The 18,747-nt window shown below is 34.7% G+C and overlaps 2 protein-coding genes across 2 annotated transcripts; one reads left to right on the forward strand and one right to left on the reverse strand.

Moving 5' to 3' along the window:
* The first annotated feature begins 1,207 nt into the window (after positions 1-1,207).
* Positions 1,208-1,969, forward strand: LOC146911722 (auxin-responsive protein SAUR32-like). The gene has a single exon (XM_085726620.1). The coding sequence runs from the start codon at positions 1,417-1,419 to the stop codon at positions 1,732-1,734; it is 318 nt and encodes a 105-aa protein (XP_085582746.1). The 5' UTR covers positions 1,208-1,416; the 3' UTR covers positions 1,735-1,969.
* An 843-nt stretch (positions 1,970-2,812) lies between these two features.
* Positions 2,813-9,467, reverse strand: CRK3 (CDPK-related kinase 3). The gene is made up of 11 exons (XM_085726619.1): positions 8,682-9,467; positions 6,815-6,945; positions 6,373-6,414; positions 6,120-6,228; positions 5,906-5,984; positions 5,447-5,743; positions 4,991-5,100; positions 4,060-4,167; positions 3,735-3,797; positions 3,306-3,473; positions 2,813-3,151 (listed from the first exon to the last, which is right to left on the reverse strand). Exons 1-11 carry the CDS (start codon positions 9,216-9,218, stop codon positions 3,014-3,016), a joined length of 1,782 nt encoding a protein of 593 aa, XP_085582745.1. The 5' UTR covers positions 9,219-9,467; the 3' UTR covers positions 2,813-3,013.
* Between the last annotated feature and the right edge of the window lie 9,280 nt (positions 9,468-18,747).

An 18,747-nucleotide genomic window follows, 5' to 3' on the forward strand; every position in this document is an offset into this window, starting at 1 on the left:
GTGTCTCCGCCACTGTGCATTGTCCCTACCAGCTGAGCTAAGCTCACGAGGACAAAGATAATATAATACTATTAAAATGTGTTTGTTTGAAGTTATTTTTATATAATTCTAGGAATAAAGAGAAATATATTTGTTTAAAGTTTATTAAATTTTATTTGTTAGATATAAAGGATTTTTGTGAAAGTTGTTTTATTAAAAAAAATGGATTTTTTTTATAAAGGAGATAATAATTTATTAAAAAATATGTGTAACCACTCATAAATCACTCTTTTAAGATATTTCTCGGAAATAATATAAATGTTAAAAAAAGTATCTTTTTTTTTGACAAATAAAAAAAAGTATCTTTTTTAAAATTATCTATAAATAAAATTTTCATCTATATATTTTAAGAAAGGTTATTTTGATGAATAAATTTACTCCTTCGGTTTTAAAAAATAACCTTTCTTTAAAGTTTTTATACGTATATTTAGAAATACAATAATGTTGTCAAAAGAAATGTAGATTTTATTAAAATGATATCAATGTGTTTTTTACCGTCATAAATGTAAACTAATATTTTATAAAAAAGCGTGTATAATAATATACTAAGATGATATAATTGGAAAACTTAATTAACTTTTTAAATATTTTTACTTTTAAAATTTTTTATACATACATTTGGAAAAAATATTTTTACTTTTCAAGTTTTTATACATACATTAAGAAATACGATAATGTTGTCAAAAGACATGACAGTTTTATTAAAATAATATTGATGTCTTTTTTACCGTCATGAATGCAAAGTAAAATATAATATTTTAGAAAATGGTATATAATAATATACTTATAGTTGAAAAAATATTTTTTTTTTTATATTTTGTTTAAAAGAAGTAATTTTATATATTGAAAAAATGAAAAGTAAAAATAAAATTTATTTAAAACTTGGAAAATAGTTAAAGAATTCACATGCAAGAGACTCATATGATGACCACATCTGTCCTTGATCGTACGGGTATAAAGTAACATTGGAAAGGTGAAGGTTGCATCAGATTCTAACCCACTAACACACACATAGGAGATTCCTAATTAGTGCATGCACAAAACATGCCTAGGATCATGAAAGTGATTATAATCTAACGGTGTAGAATCCAAGTTAGTAAATCAGTGTTGACACACAACACAACACAGTTGTCGTATATATCCCTACAAAGTCCTTTGCGTTTGAATTGCGTTTCCCATGTTTTTGTTTTTGTCTGAGTTATGAGATCAACCATGTACTACTGCATGTACTTTCCAACTCCCTTAAATCCGTGGCTCTATTACTTTGTTTTCTTTTGAGATTTTCTACATAAACCACTCAACTCAACACACACACAAAACTTGTCTCTCTCTTTTCTTTTCTTTTTTTGTGTTTTTGTTTCTGGTTTTGTTGCAGAGATGGGAAGTGGTGAGAGAAGTTTCAAAGGATTTCTTCTGCATGGGAAGAAGCAAGAGTTTAGAGGTGTACCAAAAGGGTGTCTTGCAATCAAGGTTGGTCAAGGAGAAGATCAACAAAGGTTCGTGGTTCCAGTGATTTACTTCAATCATCCACTCTTCATGCAGCTTCTCAAAGAGGCAGAAGAAGAATATGGTTTTGATCATAAAGGAGCCATAACCATCCCTTGTCGTGTTGAGGAGTTCAGAAACATAAGAGGTTTGATTGATAGGGAAAAGTCTCTTCATCACAATCATCATGTTGGATGCTTTGGTTTCTGAGTGAGAATCTGAACTGATCAACCATGATGGTGGTGATGTTGTAAATCCTTCTTAGTTCTTCTTCTTACTTTTCCTTTGTTAGTTGAGTGGTGATGTTAGAGATGAGATGATGATGACGACACAATGTTAATTAACTACATGATGCTATTGTAGTTACTTGTTCTAATTTTGTTAGAAAATCGTAATAAATAATAATGAAAGAAAGAAAAGATGAATCTTTTCTTTTTCCTTTTAACTTTGTTTTCTTTTTTTGAAGAATTTGTTATCATTAAATGGAATTGGAGTAATGGGTACACTACCAATTTGGAAAAGGAAAGAATTGAAAAGAAGGAAATGACTTTAATGTAGGGCCAAAACGGTTTCTTTCTTTTGAGTCACTGAATTCAATTCACGTATGTATAGTCTCTACAATATCGCCATATAACAACAACACCGTTTTCTTTCCAATGTTCTTTTTGGAGGTGGTTTGCAGTCAAGATCTTATAACTGCATACACTCGGTCACATTTAGACAGCTCGATCAAGATCAAATATGTCCAGAAAATCTGGACAATCCGATCTTAATTGGATTATCTAAATGTGACTTGACTGCAAGCTGTCACATTGCACACAAATCCAAATCCAACATGTACATACATGGTTAGGATAAAAATTGTGAAATTTCAAAAATGTCTCTTAAGGTTGCTGTAGTTAGCCATCATAGCATCTCATCTTGACATCTCAACAACCATGATGTTGATTTGTGTTAATTGCCAACATCTTTGCCATAAACCCCACAATAAATCTTATCCTTCCACTAATATCAGAAAGTCTATCGGTTGTTAAATGTTGGTTAACATATCACAACCATATAATGCAATTCTTGGTAAAAAAATAAATATCAATACACTTGTTAAAGAGGCGTTGTAGTTGTTTTAATTTTCCAGATAATTGCAGTAAAAAAAAAACATATTGACGCAGATTACATAAATTTTGCCTTTGTAGTCATTTTTGGCATTCACAAACAAATGAATAAGCATGGGCTCAAAGCCTCAAACCTATTGGAGTATATATCTGCAAAATATGGCAAGAGGAGGGGATTTTAACATAAAATTTACTGTAAAAAAAAAAAACATAAAATTTACTCAACATTTCTCATATTTGCCAACACATTCATTTATACACATTCCACTTTTCGCCACCCCGAAAGATAAATAAATAAAGAAAAAAATAATCCTTATAAATCTATAAATAAACCTATAAATCTTTTCTCTCGCCTTTATGTGCCAAAGGGCTCAAGACTAACGAGGTCTTGGTAGTGAACTCCGCAGAGTCACGCCATGCAAAAATTTTGTATATCCAAGTAAACTAAGTTTTCCATCAGTATTTCGAATCCAATCTCTGAGAACTGAATACGCCGAAGGACCAAGATTTAGCTCCTGTGGCCATATTAATAATATATTTTAAAAAACCATAGAGCAGCATAACAGTATGTCCTAATCAAACCTTCCCTCAAAAAAAAAGTATGTCCTAATCAAACCTGAAAACAAAGGCGTACATTGTTATGTTAGGAAGAGAAATTAGAGCACTTACTCTTGCTAATTCTTCGATCGATATCACACGGTTTCCTTCACTCTCAAAATGTTCAAATGCAGCGCAGGCAATATCTTCCCACCCATCAAGTGCCTCCAATTGATATGTGCTAGTGGCAGCTGCACAAAATTCTTCAAAATCCATCTTTCTATATGCAAGCGGTTCCATCTATAAATTAATTAACAAAGCAAGAGAGAAATATGTTTGGTTAAATAAGGGAACTAAGGTGTACATCAGTTTCCCATAAGTTTAACGATGAAACAATAAAATATTAAGACAACAAGCAGAAGTTTAGGGTATATAAGTAACTTGTTATGACTCAATAGGAATAATTTCATGAAAAACTTGCACTCATAAACATTTGTACATGCATCCTTAAAAAAAAAAAAAAAAATTGTCCATGCAAATTATGTAACAATAAAGGCTAACCGTGTGTATGATGTCAAGAACCCTTGATTCCCTCATGGCATCAGTTGCATGACGTGCAAGAGCCTACAAAGTTCAATATTAAACTAATTAATAACGGTCAATGGTCAAAAGTCACAAAAGTTTACACAAACTCTCAACAGGAAAGAACACACTCACATAAATATGAACAGGAAGAAAGAAAAAAAAGTGTATAAGTGTATGTGTGTGTGCGCGCCCCTTAGTGAGTAAGCTGTGCCGATGAAATGACAATCCACGAACACAAAACACAGAAATTTTTGTCCACCATAAAAAGACCAAAAGATTTAACAGGGAAGCAAAAGATAACCATTTTGAAGTTGTCGAGGGAGACGTGCCCATCTCTATTTGGTTCCAACAATCTGAATTGCGCTCTAAGATACACCAACTGATCGTCTGTCAATGCTTTCGAAAGGGCCTGGATAAATTAAGTGAAAAGATGAGTATGGATCCAGTGCAGTAAATAAATAAATCAATATCGACAAACAATCCTCTAATTTCAAAATCATAAAATGAATGTGCACAAATTATGGGGGTGGGGTCGGTCACATCTAAATGACAACACAATGTCTTCTTATTAATCATCTCTAATGACATACCATTCAAATCAGATTATTCTAAATGGTTTAACTTCTCCTTCATTTCCTTCTATCTCTAACTAGTGGATTATCCCCCGCCTAATCTACAATCCTAATTATAGCCGAAATATTAAATTGAAAATGAAAACAAAATTCCTAGAATAAGGGCCTGTTTGAAATAGTTTTTGTTTTCAGTTTTTGAAATATACAAGTGCTCTTTTCACAATGGTTATCCTTTTACATGTTATAGTTTTTTAGTCCCCAAAACTAAAAAATTTAAAACAGTTTCCAAAACTGTAATTTTAAAAATAGTTTAGCAAACAAGTTTTTAATTTTCAAGTTTTAAAAAACTAAAGAAGAGTTTTTGAGAAGTGTTTTAAACAGGCTCTAAGTTTTCTGTTTTCATTTCATATATTTCACTTTTAATACAAAGATATTACTTTATTTTTGTATCCTAATTTCAAATATTGTACAAAAATCAGTGAGAAATTATTTTCACTGTTTCCAGTACAGATATTTTTTTTTCTTTTCAAAAGTAACGTTTTGCATTTAATGGTGAAAACAAGTAATATAAATAGCACATTTTCTTAAACCAATGATATCATAAACACCCCTAAGTTCATATCAGTGTGAGCATATTCTAGGAAATGAAATAAATAATACCTTCACAGCTGCACGTTTGAATGGTGTCGCGTGAAGATAAGACTTCACCAACTTATAAATTAATATATCTAAAGGGATCGGACGACTTTCATCCCTCAACCACGGGTGAGCTGCAATCACACAAGTGTGCATTAATTAGTTTTAAAATTCAATTTGCAATGAAACTGTCACTAGTCTACCACTATGACTATTCCTAATAGAACCTACCGAGTAATATTCGGATATCTACCATAACACAAATATAATGAGTTTTTCATTATACTGATCTATTTTCTTCATTCCGTTGAGGCAGGACTTTGAAGCGTGAAATTCCACAACCAAAAATCTTTTATAATAATGTCAAAGTATTATTCTTTGATGCGACATACCACATTGAGAATTTCATGATGATCAATAAAAAATATCATGCATCATATAACAATGGCCATACTAGTCTAAATTGATAGGAAAACTTACTTAGAGCTTGAGCGGCAGTCATTCTTTTCCTGTAGTCCTTGTTTAGGAGCCTTTTGACAAAGTCCTTTCCCTCTGGAGACACAGATGGCCAAGGTAAATCATCGAAGTTAGGATCAGCTCTGAGAACTGTACGAAAGATTCCAGACTCGGTTCGTGCCCAGAATGGTCGACTTCCACATAATAAGATGTAGGTAATAACACCAATACTCCATATATCCGCTTCCACGCTATAAGACCTGTGAAGAACCTCAGGTGCAACATAATACGCACTCCCAACAATGTCATTCAACCGTTCTTCTGCGTATCAGCACGGACAAAGGGAAAAGTTCAGTTTACTTATATCCGTTAACATCTAATAAAGCATGCATGAAAAGAAGCAGCAGTCATAAATAACCTATTTAGAGGAAAAATATGAAATTTTGCAAGGAAATGAAAATTGAGAATCATTCTATTTATAACCTGGCCTGATGAAGTCAGAGAGACCAAAATCAATAAGCTTCATATCAGCATCTTCACTTCTTGAAGTGAAGAGGAAATTCTGTAAAATCAAAACCGAACAAAGAATCATCAAAATCTCTTACATTCTTATCAATATATAATTAAGCATGCATGAGATTAAAATGAGAGCTAGATGATACAAGTTGTGAAGGGGAATAAGATTTAATGCACAAACCTCAGGCTTCAAGTCACGATGCACAACACCTTGAAGATGACAAAAGGCAGCTACACTTAGAATCTGCAAAACAATAGCTTTTGCATCCTCCTCGGTATACCTTCCTCCCCTAGAAGAGAAGAGAACAATTTTCAACCAAAATAAAAGAGTGTATTGAGCTAAAAACCACCACACAAAAAAAAAGACCAACTACTAGTATAAAAGGTTCCAAAGAAAACCCTCTTTGGAAATCACAGTTATCAGAAAAACTAACCTTGACAAAATTCGGTCAAGAAGCTCCCCACCTTCACACAATCTGATAAGAAAATAAAAACATAATCATCACTATATGAGGATACCACGATTAGAAGATGGGTGTTACACTATAACTAAACATAAATTATCCTCCATCAAAATATATTTTGAGTAGATACTTAAAAATGTTTAAGAGTATAAAAAAGTTGTGATTGAACCTAATGTAAAAAATCTGACAATGAAACGGCACAAAGATACAAAAAACTATGAAACTGGAAATAAATTGCGAAGACTGACAAAAAAGCGATGGGTATAAGAAAACCAATGCCCAGTCTGTAGTTCAATACATCCATTAGGTAAAAATATGTACAAATTAAAAATAACAAATATCCAGTTCTCTGGCAATCCCTACACCAAAGTATCAGTATAGAAGATTCTGAAAACAAGAAAGAATGACATACTCCATAACTATGTACACATTATTGGCATCCTCACAAGCATCGTGAAATTTGATAAGATGCTTATGGCCTGACAGAGCTTTCAATAGCTTCACCTCCCTACGGACATCTTCAATTGCTATTGCCGAGGTCATCTGCCAAATAAAGCTTAATAAGATCCAGCAAAAAAATTATCTAACATATTGAAAAACTTAAGAATAAGCATGATTACAGTTGCATATATCATAAGACTAATTATGGCCCAAATAGAGGATGTAGTTAAAGACATTCCCAAACATATGTTTCATAACGTACGAGATAAACAAACTAAGTAATATTCTCAAACAATTCCTTTCAGGGGGTAAAAATAGGTAACAGATATGCTCAAACAGCATAAATTCCTTCATTTTATAGTACAATTTATGTGTCATATTATTGATAATGTTGGTTGTGGCACGGTGGTAACGATCTTTTTGGAAACAAGGCGCAATGATACGAGTTCAATTCCAGCAAGAGGCGTTTTGCTATTTTCAGAGAAAGTTTTAACAATGGAAAATTAATAAAAGATACTCCTGAAGGAATCGATCATATAACCCGTTACAGCACAAATGAGCTTAACCACTGTATCTCTGCACGTGGGGATAAAATAGACAAACAACGTGCAAACGACAAAATATATGTTCCCCTAACGGTTCTAGAAACTAACTGAAGATATTCAGAAGATGAGTAATATGCAAACGACAAAATAGCATGAGAGTATCCACTGGCATTAACACATATATTTAAAATCCCGATTCAAAAAAAAAAAAACATATATTTAAAATCAAACACAATATGAATTATACTAGGGATTGCAAAAGGCTGAAGACTTGAAAAAAATGATACTGCTTTTGAAGTTCCGTGTGTTGAGACAAAAAAGGTTAAGTATGTTTTTTCAATCTTGTACAAGTGGTAAGTTTTGATTTGTTCACTGTTTATATTTTCTTCAACCTGAGACTCTGCATTGAACAAAATGTGTTTTTAGCCTCTCACTAGGGACTGCAAGCACATTCCTTTTGTATTTTGGGAGAAGGAAAGGAGAAACTTGTGCAAACATCATGACATAAATTTTATTTGTCAGAGTTTGAACCAGGGACTTTCCAATTGAGATTACTATGCACATTCCCTCTACTTCAGACCTAGTGTGGTGCCACTAGGTCAATCCACTTGGGCTTACAAATCGAGATACTTCATGACTTTTTATTTTAAACAAAATCGGAAGAGTTTTCGCCTTGTCTGCAAATTATTCTGACAGCCTTAATATACACACTCAAGACTTTCATAAATAAATATGTTTCCAAGAAGAATGAAAAAGAAACAACTCATGTAATTGTCTTGATGTCAATTTTAATGAAGAACAGTAATTATAGTATGTTCCACAAATGTCTACATCCCTTGATGATATTTAACATATCGACAGCAACCGACAAAATCAATGATATTTGATGCGTCGACAGCAACCGACAAAATCAATGATATTTTACGAATCGACAGCAATCGACAAAATCAATAAATTTTAGAATCCACAGGCGACATGTCCGTTACAAACATCAAAACTCCAAAAAGGAAGGAAATTTGTTAAGGCAAATGCCAGACAACTTTCCAATCAGTTCACACAATTCAATTTCCACATAGAAACAATTCATACGAAAACTACAATGGCAGATAACAATGGCCTAAAAATCTCATAGATTCAAAAATCTCATAAATCTCAAAGGCCAAATAAAATCAACCTAAATTTTTCAAATGTTATCAGACTAGTCGAAAGTAATCAGAATCAACTCCTCCAAACAATGAATATGCATAGAAATAGAGAATTGAAGTAAAAAAAAAGATTAAGGTAGAAGGTAACCTTGGACTTGGAAATGATCTTAACAGCAACAGGTTGATCTTTGAGATCACCTTTCTTTGCCCTAGCAGAACAAGTATGACCAAAATGCCCTCGTCCAACTTCTTTCCCTAACTCATACTTAGCTCCAAAATTCTTGCTATACCCAAAGCTCTTATCAAGCGACTGTGAATCCGTTTCCACACCATGCTCCTCCGGTATTGGTCCTTCTTTTGGCTTTGCCTTCCCAAGCCTCTTCGCAAGAGACTCCCTTATATGCTTCGCCGGAGAAGGCGGCGGAAACGGTCGGCGGAAAAATCTTTTGGGCGTGGAGGACCTAGCTGGCGATGGACTCGGGTTGACACCGTGAGGGTAAGGACTTGGCCATGGACTGGCGTGTGAAGAAGAACGAGCTGGCGTGTTCTTGACAGATGGAATTCCGTTGGCGAAGGATGGTAGAGGAGTACGACTGCCGTCACCATCACCATCAATTATGGTGGTTGTGTTTTGTTGACGGTGGCTGCCGGCGCCGGGAACGGTTTTCCCGTAACACTGACCCATTTAATTAAATTGTGATCAGAGTGAGTGCGGACATTCGATCCGGTTGTAAAGAGTGAGATCTGGTGAAAGGAAAGGAAAACGATAAAATCAGAGAATTTTATTTTGTTGAGTGAGTCTGAGACTGAGTCTGAGTCTGAGTCTGAGTCAGGTAGAAAGAAGAGAAGAGTTGTAGAGAGAGAAAGAAGACAGAGACAGGGTCTGGTCTGCCTGTTACTCTGTTCTGTTCTGTTCTGTTATGTTCTCACTCTTGTGTTGTGTTGTGTTGTGTTGTGTTACTTAACAAACAAAGTGAATCCGAAACTACAGTATTATAACTTTGAGTACCGTTGATCTGTGACGGTTAGCGTCATCTCGGCCATTCGTTACTTTTACGTTTTTCTTTTTGTTGACCATTTTATTTTCTTCTTCTTACATTTCTATGATTTGATAGTTGTCATATTAATTACGATGTTTAATTATTATCACTACTCTACATACAACAACTAACAAAGATCTACTATGATCTATGTTTAAATTTGTGGTTAGCTTTACATAATCACTTTAGTTTACTGTGATTTTAACAAATCCACCTTAGTAATATTCAAAAACAAAAAAATGTTAACAAAGACTAAGGCATTTCTTAAAAAACTAAATGTGGGAATATAATCTTAAAAAATATTGTAAAATAATAATATCAATTATTATTATTTTGACAAAATAAATAACATCAACTATTCATTAACAAATTAAAAACATATATTATATTTAAGTGCATCATGATAAAAGACGAGTTTATTAAAAGAAAAACTCTTAATTTTTTTCACATTATGCTTTAGTCAGTTTAGGCTATTCAAATCCCTTCTAAACCATATACTCCTATTTTTTATATTTAGAAACATGAACTTGAGACCTAATTTAAAAAATGTGAGTTAAGTTATATTGGGACCGATGTAATGTTGGTTGGATTGGATTTTGTCTTTTTGTGCTTAATTTTTACTCTTTTATTAATTCATTTATTTTGGCGTGTAGACTAGATTAGTAGTGTTGTTGCCTTTGTTTCCGTTATTATTGTAGTAAGGGATTTGTGGGTGTGTTTGGTGGGGGCCATAGATGTGAGGGGGTCGGGGATTAATTTTTAGGGTAGTGGGTGGGTGGGTGGAGAAGTAGTAGTGTGAGTAGTGAGTAGTGAGTAGTAGGAAGGGATCACATTCGGCCTGTTTGGTTCAGCTTCTGCCCAGCCAAAAGCAATTCTCTACAGTGCCAAAAATAATTCTAGCCAAAAACAACGTGTTTGGTTTGGCTTTTCAGGATTGCTTTTATCCTCCAAAAGCAATTCTCCATGAAGCTACAAATCCTAGCTTCTAGCTTTTCTAGAATCAATTATAAACAGTAAATATTATATTTTATTATTAAAACCTATTATTTTCCTTTATTGCCCTTTATCAATTCTCCTTCTTTATCAATCAATTCTCCTTTAGCTATGTCTATTTTGGTAATTATACATTCAAAAACAATTCTACATAATTGTATCCAAACATAAATCAGTTTGTTTAATCAATTCTACATAATTGTATCCAAATATAAATTAATTCTCTCAAAATCAATTCTGTCAGAATCAATTATATTCAAAGCTGAATCAAACACACACATAAAATAAAAGTGTTTTCGCTAAAGACGATTGGTTGGAATCAGAGCTGACGAAGTTGCAGTAATAAAACAGAACATAACATAACACAGCCTGGTCCGAAGCTTCGGAAAAACTACGGATTTGGCAATCATCTTTTTCTCACTCTTATGGACGGATTAGATTAAATTAACTCCATTAGTTTAAGGAAAGCAAAATAAATCAAATCATTTTTAATTTATTTCATCGGAAAGAAAGTCATAAAAATAAGGTGAATATTCTGTCAAAAAAAATATAAAATAAGGTGAATATTTTATCTTTTATTGTGTAGAAAATCAGATGATAAAAAAATACATTTAGTAATTGACAAAAAAATAATGATAAATAATTTACTTACGTATTTTAAAAGGCAAAGGACCAAAAGGTGCCAACCACTATATGCGACTCCATCCAAATAAGGAAGCGTATCGATGACATTTTCTCAAAACCGCAATCTCTCCATTTGATTGTGTGAAAATATAGTATTGTTAATTTGGATAACCTTTCAAAGAAATTATTTAAGGGAAATGTTAATTGTGTCTTTATCACACATGTTAAAAAAACTAAAGTGAAAATTTTGTTTAAGAAATTGTGTCAATCTATTTTTAAGAGATTGGAAATTAATGTTTTGTAATAAATATTTATCATCTATTCCTCCTTCAAAAAAAAAAATATTTATCATCTACGGGATCCTTAACATATGTCTAAGGGCACGAGTTAGCGTCCTCGTGAGCTTAGCTCAATTGATATGGACAAACACCACCAAAAAAGGGCACGGGTTAGCATAATCCATTATTTAAAGGGTTTTGTTAGCTCGTGTCTTAAAGACAATGATTAAGGAATCCATTAAAAAAATTATCTTAAAAAAATAAGTTTTTATTTTTGTTTTAACAATAATTACACACATTTTAATGTAAACTTATTAATTTTAACATTTTAACCAATGCCTCAATGACACTCATTAACATTCACTTTATTTGTCTTCGTGAGTTTAACTTAATAGGCAATGACAATGCATAATATATGTAGCGGTCGAAGTTTGAATCTTGGACACCTAACTTATTCACCTTAAAGGTAAATTTCTAGCCATTAGTCCCTTTGACAAAAAGAAAAAAGCATTCTCCTTATTTAAATTAGGGTTAAATATGTTTTTGGTCCCAACTTTTCATTTTAGTCCCTCTAATTTTTTTTTTCAACTCCCTTAAGAAAAAACTCTTCAACTTTTAGTCCACATAAAATTCTCAATCACTACTTTTTGTCTCTATTTTTAAGTAAATTTTTGTATTTTTTTTTAGTGAAACTATGCATAAATATGTAGAATATTGTAAAAATATTTTCAAGTCTTCCAAAAAAATATTAGAATTTTTTAATAAAATATAAATTAAATATGAATTTTTAACCGCAAAAATATAAAATATTTAATTTATGTTTTGTTAAAAAATTCTAATTTTTTTTGAGAGAGATTCTTATCATATTATAAATTTTTCCGCAAAATATCATTCAAAAATATGAATTCTACATACGAGTTTACTTTAAAGGAGTGACCAAAAGTGAAGATGAAAAACTTTTGAGAGACTAAAAGTTGAAGAAATTTTTTAAAGGGACTAAAACGAAAAGGTGACATACTTATATTGAAAAAAAAAACATATTTAACTCTTTAAATTACATTAAAAAATATTATTGCCACCTCTCCTATGCCTCTTTCCTCTCTATCAAACGAGAAAAAGCTCCATAAATTTTCATCCTATCGATTTGAGGGAAAAGAGAATCTAAGACTTTGAGGAAAAAAAGATGAAAGAGGTTTTAAAGTGAATAAATGGGAATTAAAAAAAAAAGGATTTGGTGGAATGGGAACGTGTGGCATGCCCCAAAGAATTTGGTGGAATGAGGTTTCGAAATTTCAAAGCTTTTAATCTCGCTATGGTAGCTAAGCAAGGATGGAGCTTTCTGTCTAAACCTAAATCGCTGGTTGCTATAGTCTTTAAATCGATGTACTTTCCACGTTCCTCGTTTTTGGGTGCTAAACTCGGACATAACCCGAGCTTTGGTTGGCGGAGTATTTGGAATTCGCGTCAGTTACTTTTATATGGATGTAGGTGGACAATTGGAAATGGGCAGCAGGTCAGTGTGATGAATGATCCATGAGTTCGAGGTGGTCATGGTAGCTGGATTCAATCCCCACAAAGTCAGGGTGTGCATAGTTTGCGTGTGTCTGATTTGATAGTTGACAAGGAACGAGTTTGGGATATTGATAAGCTTGAATCTCTGTTTCCAGATGATATGGTGCAAGCTATTCTCGACACACCACTCTTTGCAGAAGTTCAGAATGATAAAATTGTGTGGATGATGGAACGTAACGGGAGGTATACTGTTAAGACTGGTTATAAACTTGCTATGATGGAGTTGTTACATACTGATCGGTTCCATGTTGAAGGGAGTGGCATAGAATTTGGAAAGTGAATTCCCCTCACAAAGCACGTAATTTGTTATGGAGGATTTGCAGAGGGTGTGTTCCGACGCGTCTCCGACTACAATCACGACATGTACAATGTGAGGTGATATGTCCCTGGTGTGATACAGATGTTGAGGAGGATTGACATGCTTTTGTGGGTTGTACGGTGGCGCGTGAGAGTTGGCATTGGGCAGGCCTTTCGACTGTGCTGCAACCGCGAGTTGGAACTGTGAGCAGTTTAGCAGATTTTGTTTTTGATATATGTCGTTCCGAAAGCCGAGACATTGCTGATCGGGTGGCTTCACTTCTTTGGCAAATTTGGGCTGCACGAAATGATGTCATTTGGAATGCCGCTCATCATACTTCAACAAGCATTGGGAGGACGACACTAGATGTATGGCAGCAATGGCAGGAGGTTCATAAACATCCCCCACAACCGGTTGTGCAACACGGGCAGAATAGAGTGCAAGGTAACAGCTCAGTTTGGGAGAAACCACGCGAGACATGGTTGAAGTGCAATGTGGATGACGCGTTCCATAGCCGTAACCATATTACATCTTTTGCGTGTTGTGTTAGAGACTCCCGCGGGCAATTTATTCGGGCTCAAACGAAATGGAAGCGGGCAAATATGACAGTTTTGGAGGGGGAGGCAATAGCCTTACTCGAGGCTCTTCACTTTGCTGATGCGAACAGATGGGACCGGGTTGTCTTCGAGTCCGACTCATCTACTCTAGTGCAAGCTCTATCGTCTCCGTGCCAGGGTGATTCGGAATTCTATGCTATTGTTTCTAGTATTATTTATCAGTTATCTTTACATTTCAACTTCGAGGTGAAGTTTGTTAGGAGACAAGTGAACATGGTTGCTCATAGTTTAGCTAGGGCGGCCTGTTCTTGGGCTAGTCACCGTATTTTTGATTCTTATCCTTCTTGTATTGAACATTGGATGATTAATGATAATAGTTAACTTTGTTTCGGTCAAAAAAAAAGATTTAAAAACATATCAGAAGACACGAGAGAAGAAAATGGAGAGTGGTATTTTTTTGGCGGTGAAGAGAGTAATTAATGGCAAATGATGGGTAAGAATAATTAAACGTTAACCATAATGCATTCAAATCTTTACATATGTTTTAGGTCAAAATAATTTTCGGACAGAGCTCATTCTTTACAAGCAAAACTTCCATTCATGAAGATTTGACAATTTTAAGGAGTACAAAATACTCGTTAATTTTTTTAGTCAACTAAAAAGAATAAAAAATATCGGTTTAAATAGGTCTTTAGTCCCTTCAAATATATGTCATTTGAATTTTAGTCCCTTAAGTTATTAATTCTTCCAAACTGCCACTATAAATATAAATCATTTTAATTTTAGTCTCAAATGCATTACACGTTTGATTTTATAAAATTAATGAGCAAAACTCTTTTTTGTGTTGTAAATTTCCATTTAACGGGAGTAATCTATTATTTTAAGAGGGAACAATCATTAAAATATCAAACACTTAACATATATAACTGGAACAGTAGTGGAGCAGTTGCCCTCAATCTACTATACGTAGATTCGTGACCGCTAACGGATTGTTTAAAATTGTATTGTGTATGTTGAAGGTGGACCACTTGACTTCTAGTCAATCTCGTGGTTGATTTACCCATATTTATGTGAAAATATACGGACAAGAAACTGTTGGAAAACTAGTTAAAGTCTAGTGAGAAAATTGGAAAGAAAGAAAAACACTATGAGAAACTAGTGTGTGGGTATGTGACTTAAAAATGTCCCACATTGAAGAGTCACCCCAACTAGTAAGTGTTTATATAAGGGTGGGGTGACCTCCAAGGGTGTGCCCTTGGGGTACCCATTTTTGTGAACGGGTGAACGCTTACAAAATATATATATCACGCGCGACGACGCCGTCCGACCGGCCGGGCCGGGCTTGGGCTTGGGTCGTGGGTCAGAAAATTGATATATTTTTTTGTCACTTGAAAATGTTAAATTAATTAATTAATTTTTCATTATACGAAAGCGTTACACGTAACAAATTGATGTGTTACATTCCGACCCGATCCAAGAAACTTCCGGACATTTCCAATTAAGAAAACGCGTTTGCTTTGCTTAAGGATTAAGCAAACTTAATCCCCAAGTCACGCGTAAAACGCGTTTGCTTAAGGATTAAGCAAACTTAATCCCCAAGTAATTCTCACGAACTCTGCCTATAAAAGGAGAGCTCGCCCCACTCATTCTTCACACCAAAATCTCACAGTTGATGCTTCCTGTGCGATTTTCTCTCTTCTCCCTTCGATTTTAAATCGTTCTTCTTCTTCTACTCCTTTCTGTCCCATCGGTTTCGAATAGAGCGGTTACGTACCGTATCGAGTGGCTTCGATCAAACGATTGAACCATACTTTGAGGTGTAATTCTCGAGCGACTATATACTGTGCAGTATATACTCGTAACAGTGATCTGGGCTGTTTTATCCTGGACACGGCGTGGTTGTTAGTCTACCTTGCACAAACTAGGGTAGTGTCGCGAAACGTCTTAAAGAAAGTGACCTGGTCGTGACTCACCCAGTGATTTCGTTCGGTATAATTTTTAAAACGAAAAATAACAATTTTAAGACGTTTCGGAAACCATGAATACCAACAACGAAATTACTGTATCTGGAACAGCTGTCGATTTCAACAAACCGTTTAAGTTTCACGGTAGTAACTTCAAGCGTTGGCAAACAAAGATGATGTTTTTTCTAACTACGAAAAAGGTTGCCCACGTCTTGAAGGATAACATACCTGTGATACCATCGATGTCGGTTCCTATGGAAACGACTAGTAACGGTAAGACAGCAGTGGCTACAGATGCTTCTATATCTGCAGCAAATGCTGAGTTGGAAAGGCTTACTGCCGAACATGCTGAAAAGGTGAAACAGGCTGAAAAGGATAGACTCCTCTGGCAGGAAGAGGATTACCTGTGCAAGAATTACATATTGAACTGTCTTGCGGATCATCTATATGATCTGCATCTGATTCATAAGACAGCTAAGGATGTTTGGGATGCTCTTCAGAATAAATATAACACTGAAGAGGCTGGCTCAAAGAAATTTGCTGTGAGCCGGTACCTAAACTATAAGATGAACGACGAGAAATCTGTCGAAGAACAATCTCAGGAGCTTCAGAATATAGCTCATGAGATTTTTGTTGAAGGAATTCAATTACCTGAGCAGTTTCAGATTGCTGTGATAATTGATAAACTGCCCCCTGCTTGGAAGGACTTCAAGAATGCCCTTAGGCATAAGACTAAGGAGTTTTCTCTTGAAAGTCTGATTACTCGACTTCGTATTGAAGAAGAGGCAAGAAAACAAGAACTGAATGAAGAGGTGTTTGCTGTCTCGAACAACAACACTAAAAAAAAATCTGTGGGTGCTGTTCTGAAGCCTGCTGGCAAACAATTTAAGAATCAGAACCGTCCTGCAAATAAGAATTCCAATCGGAATAAGAATGGGAACCCACAAAAGGTCCCAAGAGCTCAACCATCAAAGAATGACCCTGCTCAACCGTTTAATTGCTACAATTGCGGACAACCAGGTCATATGGCACGAAAGTGTAGAAACCCATCCACTCGACCGGCTCAAGCTCAGGCTCACTTGACAACAAATGAGGAGCAGCCGTATACTGCAATGATAACTGAAATCAACATGGTGGGTGGATCTGATGGTTGGTGGATAGACACTGGTGCATCTCGCCATGTCTGTTATGAACGTGCTATGTTTAAGACATACACTGCTGCTGAAGATCAGAAGGTGCTGTTGGGAGATTCTCACACGACTGAAGTTGCTGGAACCGGAGATGTGGAGCTGAAATTCACCTCCGGGAAGACTCTCATATGGAAGGATGTGCTGCACACTCCTAGAATTAGGAAGAATTTAGTTTCTGGCTTTTTACTGAATAAGGCTGGTTTTGAACAAATCATAGCATGTGATATGTACTCTATTACTAAGGATATGGTTTTTGTTGGGAAAGGGTATGCTACTGATGGTATGTTTAAGTTGAATCTTATGAATAAAATTTCTCCTTCTGCTTATATGTTGTGTGATTTTAATATTTGGCATGCACGACTCTGTCACGTTAATAAACGAATCATTTCTAATATGAGCAATCTCGGTTTAATTCCTAAGTTATCTTTGAATGAATTTGAAAAATGTCAGTTTTGTAGTCAAGCAAAAATAACAAAAGGATCTCATAAATCTGTAATAAGAGAAACCGAACCATTTGAATTAGTACATTCTGATATATGCGAACTTGATGGTAACTTGACTAGAAACGGGCAAAGATACTTTATAACTTTTATCGATGATTGCTCTGATTACACTTATGTGTATTTAATGAAAAAAAAAAGTGATGCGCTTGATATGTTTAAAAATTTTGTCAAAGAAATTGAAACTCAATTCAATAAAAGAATCAAGCGCTATCGTAGTGACAGAGGCACTGAATATTTATCACGCACATCCAATGAGTATTATAAAGAGCACGGAATCATTCATGAAACAACTGCACCTTACTCTCCTGAGATGAACGGTAAAGCGGAAAGAAAAAATAGAACTTTTACCGAATTAGTAGTTGCCATCATGCTTAATTCTGGTGCAACGCCTCATTGGTGGGGGGAAATTTTATTAACTGTTAGCTACGTGCTAAATAGAGTACCTAAAACTAAGAACAAAATTTCTCCTTATGAAATTTTGAAGAAAAGACAACCTAATTTGTCTTACATTCGAACATGGGGCTGTTTAGCCTATGTAAGGATTCCTAATCCCAAGAGAGTCAAACTTGCAAGTAGAGCCTATGAATGTGTATTCATTGGGTATGCCTTGAACAGTAAAGCATATAGGTTTTATGACCTAAAGGCTAAGGTGATCATAGAATCAAATGACGCCGATTTCTATGAAACGAAATTTCCCTTTCTATCAAGAGATAGTGGGGGTAATAGTGGGGGCGCAAACATGAACAATACACCTGATCACAATCCAGTAATCAGAAATAGTGATGAAAACATCATAACTGATGTTACAGAACTTCGAAGAAGTAAGAGAGCAAGAACTGCTAAAGAGTATGGACCTGAATATGTGGTCAATACATTAGAAGAGGATCCATCAAATCTCAAAGAAGCTTTGTCTTCCTTGGATGTAGACTTATGGCAAGAAGCCATAAATGATGAAATGGATTCTCTACAGTCTAACGATACTTGGCACTTGACTGAACTGCCTCCAGGCTGCAAACCAATAGGTTGTAAATGGATTTTGAAAAAGAAACTGAAACCTGATGGAACTGTTGACAAATACAAGGCACGCCTTGTAGCCAAAGGTTTCAGACAAAGAGAAAATATAGATTTTTTCGATACCTACTCACCAGTTACTCGAATCACATCCATAAGGGTACTAATTTCCTTGGCTGCTGTT

The sequence above is a fragment of the Medicago sativa genome, chromosome 7, assembly GCF_051527215.1.
Source record: "Medicago sativa cultivar Bolivia chromosome 7, Bolivia_mono, whole genome shotgun sequence".
NCBI lineage: Eukaryota > Viridiplantae > Streptophyta > Magnoliopsida > Fabales > Fabaceae > Medicago > Medicago sativa.

Coding starts and splice junctions, on each gene's coding strand:
- CRK3 (XM_085726619.1), bottom strand. CDS start 9,218: ATGGGTCAGTGTTACGGGAAAACCGTTCCCGGCGCCGGCAGCCACCGT. Junction 6,229..6,372: donor CTTGACCGAATTTTGTCAAG/GTTAGTTTTTCT, acceptor CTTCTCTTCTAG/GGGAGGAAGGTATACCGAGG. Junction 5,101..5,446: donor GACTGCCGCTCAAGCTCTAA/GTAAGTTTTCCT, acceptor GTGTGATTGCAG/CTCACCCGTGGTTGAGGGAT.
- LOC146911722 (XM_085726620.1), top strand. CDS start 1,417: ATGGGAAGTGGTGAGAGAAGTTTCAAAGGATTTCTTCTGCATGGGAAG.